We start from the raw sequence: 17,730 nt of genomic DNA on the forward strand, positions 1-17,730 counted from the left end.
ATTCTTTACATTCATCAAACCGGACACATGTGTCACCCTTTCTGACTAGTCCTGGTGGGCATCCACAACCAGGTGTACAGCCTGTATCACATAATTGATAAGGCTTGCCAATACTACTACATGTCCATTCACATGTACTCATACATTCGTACCATTGCATTGGGTGATGGCATACCACAGCTGTAATCAAAAAAAAGGGCATTACCCACATGTGTAATGGCACTAGTCGCATCTCTCAACGCTGTGCATATAGTTCCTCATTTAACCTTTTCACCACCAGTTCCCTCTTTTCATCACAATTTCACAAAATAGTCCTGTTTATAGTCTGCACTTTTTTTCCGACGATTGTGACAAAAAAGCAAAATTTTTTGAGTAAAAACTGAAAATTGATCCAAATTTTGTCTGTTGGCACCAAAATTAGGGTTCATTTTAAGAAATATTGAAGAATATGAGAAAAAAGTGGTGTATCCATGCTGTATTTTCACTCACTTTGCATAGATACACTGCATCACTGAAAATGAATTTAAAACGTTTTTTTATTGAATTTAAATCCAGATTTATGATGCTTTAAATTAAGCTACACAATTTGTTTTTAATTTCCAGATCAATACAAAAATGAATTTGATTTGTTGCTCAATTTCCAAAGAAAAAAAACAGGACAGATTACATCTTTAACAGTGGAACATAACTTTGGCTTTGTCATTGTTTTTAGTTTGAGTTGTACTGTACTGAAAAGTGGCTTATGTGCATAATATACTGTGAAAGTACCAACATTATTAGTACATGGGCATGTGACCAATTTGCATACTTTCATGGCTCTTAATAATCTTGTTTATGCAAAAAATAATTTTGAAGTTTTATCATTCAAATATGCATAAATATAACATTAAATGAAGTGTCAAAATGCACATAGGCAATTCAAACAGGGCATAGACTACCGAGAAAACTCAACTTCAGAAGGGATTATTTTATCCTATTTTCACATTTTTGCATCAATACCAATATTATTGAGCAAGGTTGTATAAACTATGAATACCTCACTACATAGATAATAAGAAAATAGAATGCATACACGCCTTGTATTACTCATACAAACCATTACTACTACAAATTACTATTATCTGTTTCTGAGTTGACATAACATTAAAAATAACTTACGACATAATTCGGGTGTCCTCCAGTCCAGTATGATATGGGCTTCACTGTTAGCACAGTCAGTGGCATACATAGTTAATGCCTTGCATAAGCAGGTATCGACTTCTGTGTCTGTATTGTTCCACAAGGATTTGCAGATACGACTCTCACATAGCTGGATATATTCTGTGACATTCACATGTTCGTGACAAGGGGCAAAACTACTGGAGCTGAGAAGAAAAACATTACATTAATACAAATTATTTTATTCAAAGCAGCTTCTTTTCCCTAAATTTGATTCAAAATGGCTGACTGGTGGCCATTTGGTTTTTAACAAATACTGTTGTTGGAACTGTATTATTCACATAGCTGTTGTAATTCATATGACAGGGTAGTGAGGGGAGGGTGACAATGGTATATATAATTTGAATATTAAAATCATGATTTTTTGAAAGCATAATCAACTAGTTAATAAGGACATGTAAATATATAATTGTAATCAGACATTTAATGCACATTTCTGTTTTTTTAAACAATCAATATATTTTACACTTATATTGGACATGACAACCACTGCCCTGTAATTACAGGGAATTGTTTCAAGCTTAAATGGAAAATTGGAAAAAAAAATGACATGTTTGAAATGACAAAATGACAAAACCATCCAGTAAAATTAGAGAACTGAATGTATTATCACGAAATGAACAAATCAAAGGTCCACTTAAGGTACATGTACATATACATGTATACATATATACCAAGTATCAGAGAATGGGAACTAGCAATTTTCAAGAAAAAGTTGAAAATGTAAGTTAGTGACAACGGTGACTACGACAGTCAATCAGTAATAACAACTCCACTCTGTTGATCTTGTAGGTATACACCCGTATGTATGTATGTATTGAAAATATTTCTAGTACATTGTAATATTTTATTTATCCAGCTATTGCATGTGAAATACATTGTTATAATATGAGGTTATTACAAGAATGCCTCAAAGTATGCACAAAGACAGTACAACAGGAGTATCGACAGATGCGCAGTGGAGATCGATTTGCGGCGTACTGTCTGAGTGCATATTTTGAGGTAATAACCTTATTATTATACATATTTTCCTTCCAAGGATACACCATGGGATTGCCATGCAAAATCTAAAATGTTTAGAACAGAATCAGCAAACTTCTTTGTGTGGAGTCCGGTCAAACCCTGATAGCAGCCATGTTTAATTATTAGAGGATGCTTATGTGCATAATCATTCCATATTTCGAATTCGCATTTCCTAATATTGTAGATTGAAAATACCCTGTAAAATACTGCAAAATTATAGCACGCTGTAACTTATGACATTACCATGACAGATGTACAATAATTCATTTTATTACTGTTAGGGGAGTTTGAAGGCTTTGAGCTGTATGAAATCTTTTTCAGCATGAGAGTTAAAGTGAACCACATGATCATTCAAAACATGCGCAGAACCAAATAAACAATTAGCGTACTAACCTCAAGATTGAACATTTTTCCCTTGCCGTGGCTACAACATGGGGAGGGGCTAAATTCATGCATTCTTCAGGTGGTGGACATGTGTCCTGTGATCCCCAGCTTTCGGCAAATTCAAATACATCATCAGATACTTGACCATCTCGATTAGTGTAATCATCTAATGGGTCGTTATTAGGAACACCACAAAGACCAGCTACTGCATCAAAAAATTGTTCATCAATCGAGATCACGGTCTTGTACGATGACGAACTCCATCGAATAGTTAAGCCGAATGTAGTTCTAATGATGGATTCTTCCCCGACTCTTATAAGCGTGATACCTATTCCAGATTCAAGAAGCTTGCTGGCTGCTGACAGCTGAGCAATCGTCACTTCATTTCCATTTATAATAAAAACTTCACCACTCAGTACAATTGTCGTTTCTTGTATAAGAAAAACTAAATCTTGCGTACAAACACTGCCAGTGTGACCATCATCTTGACAACTACTGCTAACTGAAACAAAAATCATATAATATGTATAGTTAATTAAATCGACCACATAACTTATTGTCATAAAAATATTGCATACTGAAACTTATTGGAATCTAATGATTATTAGTCAGGTGTCAATTTCAGAACACCGATGAAATAATCAATAGATCTTATAGAAGCAAATGACCATTGAGATTTTGTTGGAAGTGAGAGAACCACAAGACTTGATTTTACTCTAAATTGTATACCGTTCTCTTGTGTCATTAACTCCACTGTTCAATAAGTCAGCAGAACAGTGATGATGAAAGAAAAGGAACCCTATTTGAAGGGGCATGAACACGCCGTGTAGTTCTCTTGCTCTCAGGGAGATATCAGTGTCCATTCACATCTAGATCTATATGTAAAAGCCATTAAAATGCACCAAATATTAGTGATATATTTTGTTTTGTACTGGGAAATTTCAGGAAGTGTCATGATGTCTTTTATAATAACGGTTTATTATTAGACAATTGGTCGTCATGCATCATGCATGTTTTAACATGAAATAACAGACTATAAAGCATATTAAATTCAGGAGACAGAGTTAGAAGTTACTGTAAAAGGGTTAATTATTCATTGGGTTTTAATTTTGCTAATTTTGCTGACTGGAAAATGCGCTAAATTAAAACCTGGTGAATATGTAAAATTTAGCATAGAACACATTATCTAAATGATAAAACCGTGAATTTAAAACCCACTGAATATGCCTGAAATGGTAAATCAGCGAAATTTAAACTCAGTGAAAATTAATCATTTTACAGTAAGTGAGAAGATGAAATACATTCGCACCTTTGAGGCTAAAGTCAGGTACATCACTGTTTGTGTTGGTCACTAACACGTGTTCACATATGGGATACTCATATTTTTTGTCATCAAATGTGTTGATTTGGTTTTCAATGACTGTACACGTTTTTTCACATCCTGATGCATCACAATAAATAGCGTTGTCGTTTATACATTCACATTTTTTACAACCATCATAGAACGATTCACCAACTGCATAGAAGTGTCCATCGGGTCTGCATCCTGTAAAAAAAATATCATATATTAAATGGCACTGTTTGAAGACAGGACGATTGAGTGACAGCCGCATGTATCATTCGATCTTCAGTAGAAACACCATTTGTGAGTCATTTATGATGACGTTGGTAAACCAGAGGCATCTGGCATCTAAATTTTTTTGAGGAATCAAGTAATTAGAATTGATATGCAAGTACACACATGAATGCAACGCAATTCTGTGTCAATATATTAGATGGTCAGAAATGGAAATAGCAGCCAACAATAAACAAAAGTGTTGATTTTAATAAAACAGGTAACGAGTGTGATTGTCAAATGATAAGAGTCCTGACTGGGCCAAAGTATAGTAAAGTACATACAATGGCCATTAGTGGGTTCATATTTAAACATATACCGTAAACATTGTCTATAATTTGTATTGTATCTGAGCAACATATGTTAGAGGCTGAGGGGCACTTGGTCTGTGTGGGATTGCCGTGAGGAGATTCTGCCTGAGAAAGCGTGAAAGTAAAACTGAATCTATTTTGTGTGTGTAGTCATTAAGAGAAAAGAAAATCCTGACTAACAATCTGCCATGACAAGTTAATTTTTATATAGAAGTATGAAATATATTCAGAATTATATTATTATTACACCAGCTTATCAATTTCTTAAATATGTCACTGGACCTCTGAAAATGTTACGTCAAAATACATATTGGTGATGAAATACATGCACTATTGGTTTGTAAGAACCAAAGGTTAATAACTAGTCGTACACAATTTATTTATACTTTGTCATTGTATAATGATAGTCTACTAACATTATCAGAACAAAACATGTTCAAACAAATTTTAAGTTCAAATCATGGTTTAATAACCAACAGCCTGGGAAAATTCATCAATGATATTTTAACAGAAAACAAAAATTAAACTTTCAATATTTAACATTTTTTCTAACATTTATTTTATATTTTTACAGTGTTTGTTTATTTGTTTATAAAGTAATGTATATTGGCCATAGATGATGTATTTTCTATGCATTATTTTGTGTCAAATAAAATATACTATAATGAGGTATGTACGACCTAGAAATAGTGCCGTATGCGAGTACCAAGTTGCGAGTCGCAAGTAGCAAAATATGCTATATGCTAGTGGTAAAAACGGCATATGCGAGTGGTAAAATGTATCGTTTGCTAGTAGTAAAAAAGCCCTATATGAGGGGTAATACAAAGGCTTGTAACGTTTGCTTATAATATAACAACGTACGTTCAATTGTGTTTTATCACAATAAAATCAAATATTTAGCATGGTTATGAAATGATGTGTACATGGTTGGTTAAGATTGGCATGATGCTGTATCAAAAAGTTCGTTCAGTCATTTGCATAGAATCAATGTTTGCTCTTCACAAAATTGCACAGGAAACGTGAAAGCACAATAATTTAATAAACGGCCATGACCAGCCAGCACACTCCGCATTAGCCCTGCGTACAGTGCTGTGTGTATGGGGACGCGTTCAGTTGATAGATGTCCCCACCACGTCAACCGAACGCGTCCCCGTACACACAGCACACATATACATATTTAGACACGTTTTGATAAGACCTTTTTTTTCTTTGTTGAAAACATAATATCTGTAAGCGTTGGAAATTTCAACACAACAATGACAACACTTTAATTGAAAAATGCTAATTTGCTAATGCATGATGGGTAGTTTTACACTACTCACCAATTGGTGGCGCTGTAGTTTCTATTGTTGGTAAAGTTGTTGGTATAACACAGGACTCTTCGTCTTCCCCACCAGGACAATCAAGATTACCATCACACTTCTGCGATTCCAAGATACACTGATCTTGGCAGGTTGGTGAAGTACTAGATGTACAATGAAAGAAGCCAGTATCGCATTGACATGGTTGACATCGGCAACACTCTCCATCTGGATGGATCCTCTCTTGTCCAGCCTCACATGGGTCAATATCACAGTATGGTGAGCAACTTATGACATTGCCATCAAAACAGTTACAATGTTCACATCTCTCATTGACGAAAAGTCCAGTGTTGTATATGCGACCTTCGTAGACGCATGGACAATCTACCGAATCCACACAGGACCTACCATCACATAATTGACCAGTAGGGCAGTTATCGGGACAAAGTGTAACATTCGTGACTGCCGAACATGCCGCTACTTCCGGTTGAATTGTAAATAATGTCACATTGAGAGTGGGTTGTGCTGAAACTGAAATCACAAAACATTCTATATATGTATCCCACTGAATATGCATATTTATGAACAATCAATTAGAACAAAATATTGGAAATACTGAGCAGACATACACACAGAAAAATACTAGACAGATGGTGACACTTACCTGTAATAGGTGTCATGGCAGTGGATGTTATCAAACACTCTTCTGTTGTTTTTGTGGTACAGTATATTAACCCATTTGCACAAGTACAAATCTCACAAGCTTCCTTTTCCCATTTTGAGAACGGCTATTAGAGGAAGAAAATGCACTTCATTTACTCTATTTATTATTTCTAAATACACAGAGATGATTATTACATGCATTATATCACAGAATAAATGATAATAGCAAATATGATTTTTGATTTTGTAAATGCATGTAAATATGTAGAGACATTTGTAATAATAAATTCAGCAGGCCATTAACACAACTCCTAAAGGTCACACATCCTGGGGTTTTACAGCCATTTCTGGTAGTATATAATTTTAGCTGTGTTTTAAATTTTTTGAACTACAATGACAACCATTTGTATTGAAGGAGGGGAGACGGGGGAGGGGGGGTGATATCAGGCCTATTAATTTCTGGGTACAGTGGGAATATACATATTTGATATATGTTCTACTTTTTTTTTAATTATTCTTCAATATTTCTGGAAATGAACCCTAATTTTTGAGCCAACAGACAACATTTGAGACAATTTCCAGTTTTTGGCTATTTTTGTCCAAATGTTCTGAAGGAAAGTACAGAATATAAACAGGGCTATTTTGTGAATTTGTGATGAAAAGAGGGAACTGGTGGTGATAACTTTCTAAATATTGGTGTTTACCCCCCCCCCCCCCCCCGAAGGGATCAAACATTCTCCCTGCATAGGTGTGCTATTATAATATGAATCATGAAGGAATCTAATAACACTTACAGCGACCAACTCTTGTGTGTCATCCCTCAAACACAAACACTCACTTTCTGGTATGCATGTAATTTCATTTGTAGACATGACCATTATTAGCTTTCCAATATCACTACAGAAATCTTCTCCAGATCTTAGCTTATCTTCAGGTAAGCATGCGCTGAAACTAACATTGCGATCATATGCACATTGTGGGTTTGATTTCACCAACGCTGGGCATAATCTATCACATGTGTATGCGTTGAGTCGGTAACGCGTACCTGTAGGACATACAACTGTTGCGGAAAAAACAGAAAAAATCAAATCTCAGACAGTTCATTATGAGTAAAATTTCATTCAATTTAATTGATTATCAGCTAAAATATGTGTTTAAACATGATTACAACCTACCTGTTGTTGGTGCAGATACACCTGGTGTACTTGGGGGTGAAGTGATTGTGACATTAATAAGCGATGGCGTTTCCGTGGACACAATTGTTCTGTATTTCTCTGTAACTCGAAGTGTTGTTTCTAATACCGATGTCAAGTATTCAGGCGTTGCTGTCATCGCTGTTGTTTCAATGTATTTTGTCAATTCTTCAGTAGTTGCGATTTCACTTGTCAGTGTGACAATTTCAGTTAAAATCTCTGTTGGTGCAGTTTTAATGGCTTCAGTGACTGTTTTTGAAATAACTTCAGGTGGGGCAGTTGTAATTGCTGTTTCAACCACTTCTGTCACAGTTAATGGTGAGGATGCAGCCAATGATGTCTCAATAATTCTTGTGACCAGCTCACTAGTTCCGGGTTGCGTCGTAGCAATTGATACTAATTCAGGAGTTAGTGATTTGGCAGTGGCTGTTAAAATTGATGTTAGTACCTCCGGGCTGGCTGTCATTGTAGAGGTTTCAACAATCTCAGTTATAACATAAGGTGTCATTGTCTGTGCTATAGTTGTCATAATTTGTGTGGGTGTTACAGAAGTGACAGGTGAAATGGTGATACCTGTTACAACGGCTGCAGTCGTTTCTGTTGGGAAATACTTAGTAATGGCAGTCATAATTTCAGTCAACTCAGCTGGAGATGTGAAATTTGTTATAACTTCTGATATAGTAGTCATTATCTCCGGTGTTGTAGTTGCAGCAGCAGTAACTATTTCTGTCAACATTTCAGTAGTAACATACTCTCTGGTGATGTCTGAGATTGCGGTAACAAGCTCTGGACTAACAGTTGCAGCTGTAGATGTAATTTCTATAATTTTTGTTGTTACAGAAGGTGGGACAGCAGTCGTGATTGCAGACACAGCTGTTGGTAATATTTCAGGACTTATTGCTTCTGAAGTTATTTTGATTAATTCTGTTGTTACCTCTGGTGTGGCTGCTGCGGTGGTCAACTCCACCACCTGCGTAACAAGTTCTGTAGTCATAATAGTAGGCATAATAACACTCGTCAAGATTTCAGGAGTTACAGTAGCTGTTGTTACTTCAACTAGTTTGCTAGTTATCTCTGGTGTAGCACTTGATATTAGTGTTTCAAGAACTCTGCTAATAGCTGTTGGGCTTACTGTCCTTAACGTAGTTTTAATGGCCTCTGTAACAGTTGCAGGTGTTGCTGCTGTAACGGTTTTCTCCACAAGTGTTGTCATGAGCGAAGGTGTTGCAGCAGTAGTTACAAGAGAAATAATTTCAGACACTTTTTCAGGTGTACCAGTCACCAATGGTGTTGTAAACCCAACAATCTCTGTTAATTCTTCTGTTGTCATAACTTCTGTGCTGGCAGTTAATATTTTTGTCACTTCTTCTGTTGTCATTGTTCTAAGTGTACTTCTTACGGTTTCTGTTAGAATTTCGGTAGGCACAGTTGTTGTCAGTGCTTCTGTTATAGTTGCAGGTGTTGGTGATTCAGTGGTAACATGTGTAGCCAACGTTGTTAAAATTTCTGGTGTCACCCTGGCTGCTGATGTCAATATTTCTGTTAGAACAGTTGGTACTGCAGTACTGGTTGCTGTCACGTATGTTGTCAACCTCTCTGGCGTTATTGTCCGCACTGCTGTTTTGATTATTTCTGTTACTGTTTTGGGTGATGATATTGCTGCTGTGGTAATGAGCTCTGTTAAAATTGTTGGTGACGTCTTTGCCAATTCTGTCACCAGCTTTGTAGCCAATTCAGGGGTACTTTTTGTAAGCTCTGAAACAATTGTACTCACAATCTCTGGTTTGACTGACGTGGCTGTTTCTATAACTTGTGTTACAATTTCAATTGTAGGAACTGATGTTGCAGTCACTATCTCAGTAAAAACTGTTGGTGCTTTAGCAGTAGTAGAGATTATTTCCTTGGTTACAGTTGGCATGGTGACAGCTGCGGTACTGATGATTTCTGAAATGATTTTTGGTTTAGTTGTAGCAATGATGGATATAAGGGTTGGTAGAGTCTGGGGACTTATTTTGGTCACTTCAGTTATAATAGTTGACAGCAATTCTGGTTCTATCTCTGTTGTTGCAGATGTTATTTCTGTTAACAGCTTTGGTGTGGCTGCTGTGGTTCTAGTGATGATTTCTGTCAGTAGTGAAGGCGTCTGAGATATCTCTGTGATAATTTTTGATACCACTGAAGGAGTAATCGCAGAAGTAGCTGTAAATAGTTCAGTAAATACTTGAGATGTTGGAGTAACCTGTGGTGTTGCTGCTTTTGAGATTGCTTCAGTGATTGTTGGCATAATAGCAGATGTAATCTCAGGACTCATGGTTGCGGCAGTCGTTATAAGTTCAGCAACTTTTGTCGTAATTAGCATAGGAGTAGCAGTCGTTATCTCAGCTACTGTAGACAGTGTTTCAGGGGTTAATGCTTCACTTGTTTGTTTGATGATTTCTGTTGTCACTTCAGGTGTTGCAACAACAGTTGTGGCTTCTATGATCTGTGTTATAAGTTCTGAAGTTATTTCTGTTGGTACAATCACCTTAGTCAGGATTTCAGGAGTCACAGTAGCTGTTGTTACTTCAACTAGTTTGCTAGTTATCTCTGGTGTAGCACTTGATATTAGTGTTTCAAGCACTCTGCTAATAGCGGTTGGGCTTACTGTCCTTAACGTAGTTTTAATGGCCTCTGTAACAGTTGCAGGTGTTGTTGCTGTAATGGTTTTCTCCACAAGTGTTGTCATGAGCGAAGGTGTTGCAGCAGTAGTTACAACGGAAATAATTTCAGACACTTTTTCAGGTGTACCAGTCACCAATGGTGTTGTAAACCCAACAATCTCTGTTAGTTCTTCTGTTGTCATAAATTCTGTGGTGGCAGTTAATATTTTTGTCACTTCTTCTGTTGTCATTGTTCTAAGTGTACTTCTTACGGTTTCTGTTAGAATTTCGGTAGGCACAGTTGTTGTCAGTGCTTCTGTTATTGTTGCAGGTGTTGGTGATTCAGTGGTAACATGTGTAGCCAACGTTGTTAAAATTTCTGGTGTCACCCTGGCCGCTGATGTCAATATTTCTGTTAGAACAGTTGGTACTGCAGTACTGGTTGCTGTCACGTATGTTGTTAACCTCTCTGGTGTTATTGTCCGCACTGCTGTTTCAACTATTTTACTCACGATTTCAGGGGATGTTACTGTCGCTGTTGACACAATCTCTGTTAATAGTTCAGGGGTAGTTTTTACAGTTTCAGTAAGAAGTGTTTGAACGAATTCTGGGGTTGTTCGACTAACCTCAGTGACTATAGTTGTCATAAGTTCTGGTGAGGATGTTGCGATAACTTCTGTTACAATTTCAAATGTTGTTGCTGGTGCTTCAGTAACAATTGCAGTGATAATTTCTGGGGTTTTTGTAGTAGCTGCAATGATTGCTGTTGTACCTGTGGAAGTAGCTCGGGCTGTGATATTAATTAATGTAGTAAGAAGTTCTGGTGTGACAGATACAACTGTTGATAATATCGACGGCAGCGTAGTTGGAGCTATTTTCGTAACTTCTGATACAATCTCTCTGAAGGTCGTTGGTGACACCTTAGATGTTGCTGTTACAATTTCAGTCAGGACTGTTGGTGTAATCTCAGTAGCCTTTGTAATGATTTCTGTTAGTATTTCTGGTGTTGTACTTATAATTTCAGTCGTTATTTCTGTTAATTTTTCAGGACTTGTTGCTTCTGAAATCAGCTGGGTAAATATTGTTGGAGCTGGGGTTGCAGTAGCAGCTTTACTGGTTGCAGTCGTCATGAGTTCAGTAAAAATAGATGGTGTTGATTTAGATATTTCAGTTACTATTTCTGTTAGTATTTCTGGTGTTTTAGTCGCTGCTTCTGTTAGTATTTTAGTTAATAATTCAGGTGTGGTCACTACTGATGCCGTGATAATCTCTGTTATTCTAGATGGTTCAGTTTTTAGTGTAGTGGAGATGAGTTCGCTAACAAGTGTTGGTGTAGTTTTTGATATTTCTGTCAAGACCTCTGTTACAGTCTGTGGCGTTGCAGTTTTAACTATCGTTGGTGTTTTTGCCGTTGATCCTGTTATTAATCCTGTTATGACCCGTGGTGAGGCGCTAGAGATGAGTGAAGTCAGGATCTCGGTAGTGGCTGCAGTTGTGATGAATTCGGTCGTAGCTTCAGGAGAAGCCATTGTAGTGGTTGACAAGACAATTTCTGTTACAATTTCTGGTGTTGATGCTGTTGCAAGGATTACAGAAGTAGTAGCTTCAGCTGTAGTGGGTGATGTTGGCAACAAACGGGTACTTGACACTCGTTCTGTTGGAAATATAACAAGAATATTCAAATAAATATTTGCTTTCATACACATGTTAGTACACATTTTATTTAGAAATACGGCTTTCATACACATGTTAGTACACATTTTAATTAGAAATATGGCTTCCATTGGTCACTGGTAGCATAGTGGTTGTCGCATCAGACTCACGATCGGTAGACCCAAGTTCAAATCCTACCTTAGGCTGAACATCAAAAGGGTCGACCCCCTACTCTAGGTGAGTGTGCCACATACTCAATGGGAAGGCCAATTCCACTGGCCGAGATTGGTTCACTAAAGAATGCGACTTGGGGGAACCTTCGTTAAGGTCCGCAGGTGCGCATTAAATTGCCATTTGATAGAGAGATGGCCGCAAAAAAAAATATGGCTTTCAAACACATGTTTAATAGTACACATTTTATTTAGAAATACGGCTTTCATACACATGTTAGTACACATTTTATTTAGAAATACGGCTTTCATACACATGTTAGTACACATTTTATTTAGAAATACAGCTTTTATACACATGTTAGTACACATTTTATTTAGAAATACGGCTTTCATACACATGTTAGTACACATTTTATTTAGAAATACGGCTTTCATACACATGTTAGTACACATTTTATTTAGAAATACGGCTTTCATACACATGTTAGTACACATTTTATTTAGAAATACGGCTTTTATACACATGTTAGTACACATTTTATTTAGAAATACGGCTTTCATACGCATGTTAGTACACATTTTATTTAGAAATACGGCTTTCATACGCATGTTAGTACACATTTTATTTAGAAATACAGCTTTCATACACATGTTAGCACACATTTTATTTAGAAATACAGCTTTTATACACATGTTAGTACACATTTTATTTAGAAATACGGCTTTCATACGCATGTTAGTACACATTTTATTTAGAAATACGGCTTTCATACGCATGTTAGTACACATTTTATTTAGAAATACAGCTTTCATACACATGTTAGCACACATTTTATTTAGAAATACGGCTTTCATACACATGTTAGTACACATTTTATTTAGAAATACGGCTTTCATACACATGTTAGTACACATTTTATTTAGAAATACGGCTTTCATACACATGTTAGTACACATTTTATTTAGGAATACGGCTTTCATACACATGTTAGTACACATTTTATTTAGAAATACAGCTTTTATACACATGTTACCGGTAGTACACATTTTATTTAGAAATACGGCTTTCATACGCATGTTAGTACACATTTTATTTAGAAATACGTCTTTCATACACATGTTAGTACACAATGTTATTTTGAAATACAGCTTTCATACACATGTTAGTACACATTTTATTTAGAAAAATGGCTTTCATACACATTTTATTTAGAAATTCAAGTAAGCAATATTCAATTTTGTAATTTTCATGTAATTGTTGATCAAAAGCGACAGGCAGTCATGTGTAATTATAATAATAATAATAACTTTATTGTCTCCTTGTAAATAATTTTAAAAAAAGGTTATAGCAAAAAGTGATATTTTATGAAATATGATAGAATTTATGTAAATAAATGAATAATATTAGTTTAAGAACCTCTTTGTTGTACCGGTATATATTCTACTTGAAATTAAATATTATGTGAATAGATTTTTGACTCCCATGTGCGAAGCACAAAATGGGAGTCTTTGCAGTTAGTGTGTCTGTATGTATGTGTGTGTGTATGTGTGTATGTGTGTATGTGTGTATGTGTGTATGTGTGTATGTGTGTGTATGTGTGTCCGACTGTTCCACTGCTATCTCAAGAACCATACATCGGTTTTTGATGAAACTTGGTGCATAGATGCTCTGGGCCAATGCGCAGATTTGATTAGGTTTTGGTAAAAATCCATGCTCGTTAATTACCTAATTTGCATGATAATTAGCTAATTTTTAGCTGTTCTATGACTGTTCCACTGATATCTAAAGAACCACTCATTGGATTTTGATGAAACTTGGTACATAGATGCTCTGAACATATGCGCAGATTTGATTAATTTTTGGTAAAAATCCGTGCATATTAATTACCTAATTTGCATGATAATTAGCTATTTTTTAGTGGTTCCATGACTGTTCCACTGATATCTAAACAACCACTCATTGGATTTTGATGAAACTTGGTACATAGATGCTCTGAACTAATGCTAGGTTTTGATTAGTTTTTGGTAATAATTTGTGGACACTAATTACCTAATTTGCATAATGATTAGTCAATTTTCGGTTTTTCCACTGATATCTCAAGTACTAATCATCACATTTCAATGAAACTTGGTACATAGATGTCATACGACACTGCACAGACCTGATAGTTTTTATGGTAATATCAGTACATATTAATTACCTAATTTGCATAATTAATTAATTTTCAGCATTTGATATAAGTAGTTAGCATTACATTTCAATGAAACTTGGTACTTACATACTCAAGGACTATGCAGAGATTGATTGTTTTCGATAAATATTTGTGCATATTAATCACCTAATTTGCATAATTAGTTAATTTTCAGCTTTTCCACGGGTATCTCAAGTACTAATCATCGCATTTCAATGAAACTTGGTACATAGATCCTTTAGGACTATGCAGAGACCTGATTAGTTTTAGGGTAAATAATTGTGCATATTAATTACCTAATTTGCATAATTAATTTTCAGCTTTTCTACTGATATCTAAAGTACTAATCATCACATTTCAATGAATCTAGAATTATGAAGACCCAATTAGTTTCCGGTAAATATTTGTGCATATTAATCACCTAATTTGCATAATTAACCAACTTTCACACTGATATCTCAGGTACTATACATCACATATCAATGAATGTACATGGATGCTGTAGGACAATAGACAGACCTGAATAATTGTGGGTTAAAATCTGTACATATTAATTACCTAATTTGCATAATTAACCAATTTTACGCTTTCACACTGATATCTAAAGTACCGTAAAAACTCCAAAATTTCGACCGGTTTTAAATAATTGTGTTAGATATGTGACGTGTTTTTAGAGTCAAAATTAAGGTGCATTTTCGGACGGTCGAATTTTTCAGAATAGAAATCAGCAAATGAAAAAATGGGGATGATAGACAGTGTACTTCATTAGTTTTTAAATAATGCAATGTCCGTCAATTGACGTAAACTTCCTCATGTTTCACGGTAAAAGCAAAGGTCGTGGCCGAGTTGTAACTCGAAATCTAAACAAAGTCATCAATCAGTGAGTATTATGACAAGCAAAACAAAACATCAAGACGCGGAGAAGAGGTCAGCACAAAACTAATAGGTCAAAAGACAAAGCTGTCTCGCACTACCTAGAAAAACTTGCGAATGTTCGAAGTACAGGTACCCATTGGACAAAAGATGCATGGAAGTTTAGCAAACTATCTCCCCGACCCAGTGCAATGTATCCGGTTAGAATCAAAGCTCACGTGTCCCTTATTTGAGGGACCAAATTCTGCCGTAAATTCGCCCTTGGATTAAAAAATAAAATGGGATTTAAGAAAATAAAATGGGACTTTTAAGGTGTATTTTGGCGTCATTTTTCGGACATTTCAATCAATCCTGCCGGCTAAAATAGAGTCTAAGTTTTACCGTAGTCATTGACGTTTGTCTATTCAAGAGTACACGTGTATGATTTTTATCGTGACTAGCGTGAGCGGGTAAGCTTCCTTTCGAGAATGAGCTGTTATCACTGTGAACAATGTTAAATTATTCTTCAGATGACCAGTTTATTTTTTAAAAACAACTAATTTTTTTATTTAAAAAAAATCATGCCGTTTTCGCATCAAAATCCAAGCCAAAACATCGTACTACAACACCAATCTCTTCCGCATTGCGTTCAATAACATTAACATATTTAAATAAGCTATGGTAATTTGAACACGTTGGCATCATCCAGCTTTTTGATTGGTTAATTAGCGATTTGACCTATTTGACCTAAGAGAACATGGCGGATATCCTACAGCATCAAACGTTTATACGAGACCGGAATCATTCGCTTACGATGAAACTAAGTTGACTTTTATTTGTATTTCATAACCATTCAACAAATTTATTTTGTGTACATTATTATAATCACTACTGAGTACAGTAATAATCAACAATTCAGAAACGCAGCATGCCGAGATTTTTGTGTTCGTTTTTATTTCAAACTTCGTTTATTTAGAATATATTTTCGTAGCCCTGAGTACAGTCCTGTAGGTTGGCCTCCTTCCGTTGATCATTCGGCACAATGTGGGGGCCGAATGATCAACGGAAGGAGGCCAACCTACAGGACTGTACTCAGGGCTAATATTTTCGTTACCAATAAAATAAAAATCTCTCAGTCAATCAGAAACCCGGATTCATGCCTTCGAGGAAGGTCCCGTTTGAACGCTCACATCGTGTTTTTTTTCGTTTGTGGGAAAACTAAAACTGGTCGCAATTTTCGAATAAGAATGAGTCGGCAATTTTTAGTGTAATCGAAAATTTGGAGGTAAATAAAACACCGAAACCCGGCAAATAAATAGGCGAACGAATTTTTAGAGGGGTCGAAATTTTGGAGTTTTCACGGTACTAATTATTCCATTTCAATGAAACTTAGTATAAAGATGCTCTAGGACAATGTACAAACCTAATTAGTTTGGGGTAAAAATCTGTTCATATTAATTCCCTAATAAGCATAATAATTCATAATTTTTTGGTTCTAATCACATTTCAATTAAACTTGGAGTCATAGATTTTCTGTTACATTGCGCAGACCTCATTAGTTTTACACTCAAATCTGGTCATATTAATTTTCTGATTTGCATAATTAGTTTTCAGCTAAGTAATTTCGAATTATATTTAATGTGTCTCCAATACTCTCAGCACATGGGAGTTCTTTCTAAGCTTTCTTTGATTACTGTCTTTTACCGGTATCTTTTTTGATTTTATTAAAGAATTATTTTTTGTTCAGTATCATATTTCTGACAAGTCAATAAAAAGTGTTCTTCATCTTCGATTAAATTGTCATTACATCTTTGACATAGTCTTTTACTAGAGTTTTTGGATGTGTGTATCTACCCTTTTCTATTTCGAGATTGCGGTTGCTACTTCTACCCGGTAAATTCTGAATATGGTATATGTATATTCTATAAATAACAGTATCAAGTAAGCCATAGTAAAAAGTATCTCTAGTGTGTACACCAACTACTATTATAATAATAGAAATCTTTATCAGTCCGTAAACGGGAACTTATATTTTGACCTCCGTGCTTCCATTCGTGCGTCGGTGCTTCCGTCCATGCTTCCATCCGTGCGTGCATCCGGACCTGTATCTTAGAAATGCCTGGACCAATCACGATAAAACTTCACACATACATCGTACATGATATTACACATATGCACGTCAATTTGTTTCACGATCTGATTCAAGATGGCCGAATGGCGGCCATTTTTGTTCTAAAAATCATCAAAATCAAGCATTGCTCGGCTGTTTACAGATGGATTTTGTTCAAATTTGGTATATACGTTGGACATTATAGGACCTTGATGCACATCATTTTGTTTTCAGATAAGATTCAAAATGGCCGATTGGTGGCCATTTTGTTTTAATAAATGTGGTTTTAGTGCCATATCTCTGACTTGCTGTGACTGATTATGTTCAAATTTTAAATATTCATTATACATCATGTCAACCTATTGAAAATGGCCGAATGGTGGCCATTTTTGTGCTAAAAAAT

General features: G+C 35.6%; 1 protein-coding gene across 1 annotated transcript in view; it reads right to left on the bottom strand.

Moving 5' to 3' along the window:
• LOC100369529 (uncharacterized) overlaps positions 1–17,730 on the bottom strand; it is a 50,724-nt gene that overhangs the window by 24,300 nt on the left and 8,694 nt on the right. Inside the window, exons 7-14 of the mRNA XM_085495033.1 lie at positions 7,691–12,001; positions 7,310–7,575; positions 6,517–6,640; positions 5,874–6,383; positions 3,935–4,171; positions 2,635–3,127; positions 1,159–1,364; positions 1–180 (exon numbers count right to left, since the gene is read on the bottom strand). Coding sequence (XP_085351159.1) covers positions 1–180; positions 1,159–1,364; positions 2,635–3,127; positions 3,935–4,171; positions 5,874–6,383; positions 6,517–6,640; positions 7,310–7,575; positions 7,691–12,001 — 6,327 coding nt within the window. The remainder of the gene's footprint in view (positions 181–1,158; positions 1,365–2,634; positions 3,128–3,934; positions 4,172–5,873; positions 6,384–6,516; positions 6,641–7,309; positions 7,576–7,690; positions 12,002–17,730) is intronic.

The sequence above is a fragment of the Saccoglossus kowalevskii genome, chromosome 21 (genome assembly GCF_978046115.1).
Source record: "Saccoglossus kowalevskii chromosome 21, keSacKowa6.1, whole genome shotgun sequence".
In the NCBI taxonomy this organism is placed as follows: domain Eukaryota; kingdom Metazoa; phylum Hemichordata; class Enteropneusta; family Harrimaniidae; genus Saccoglossus; species Saccoglossus kowalevskii.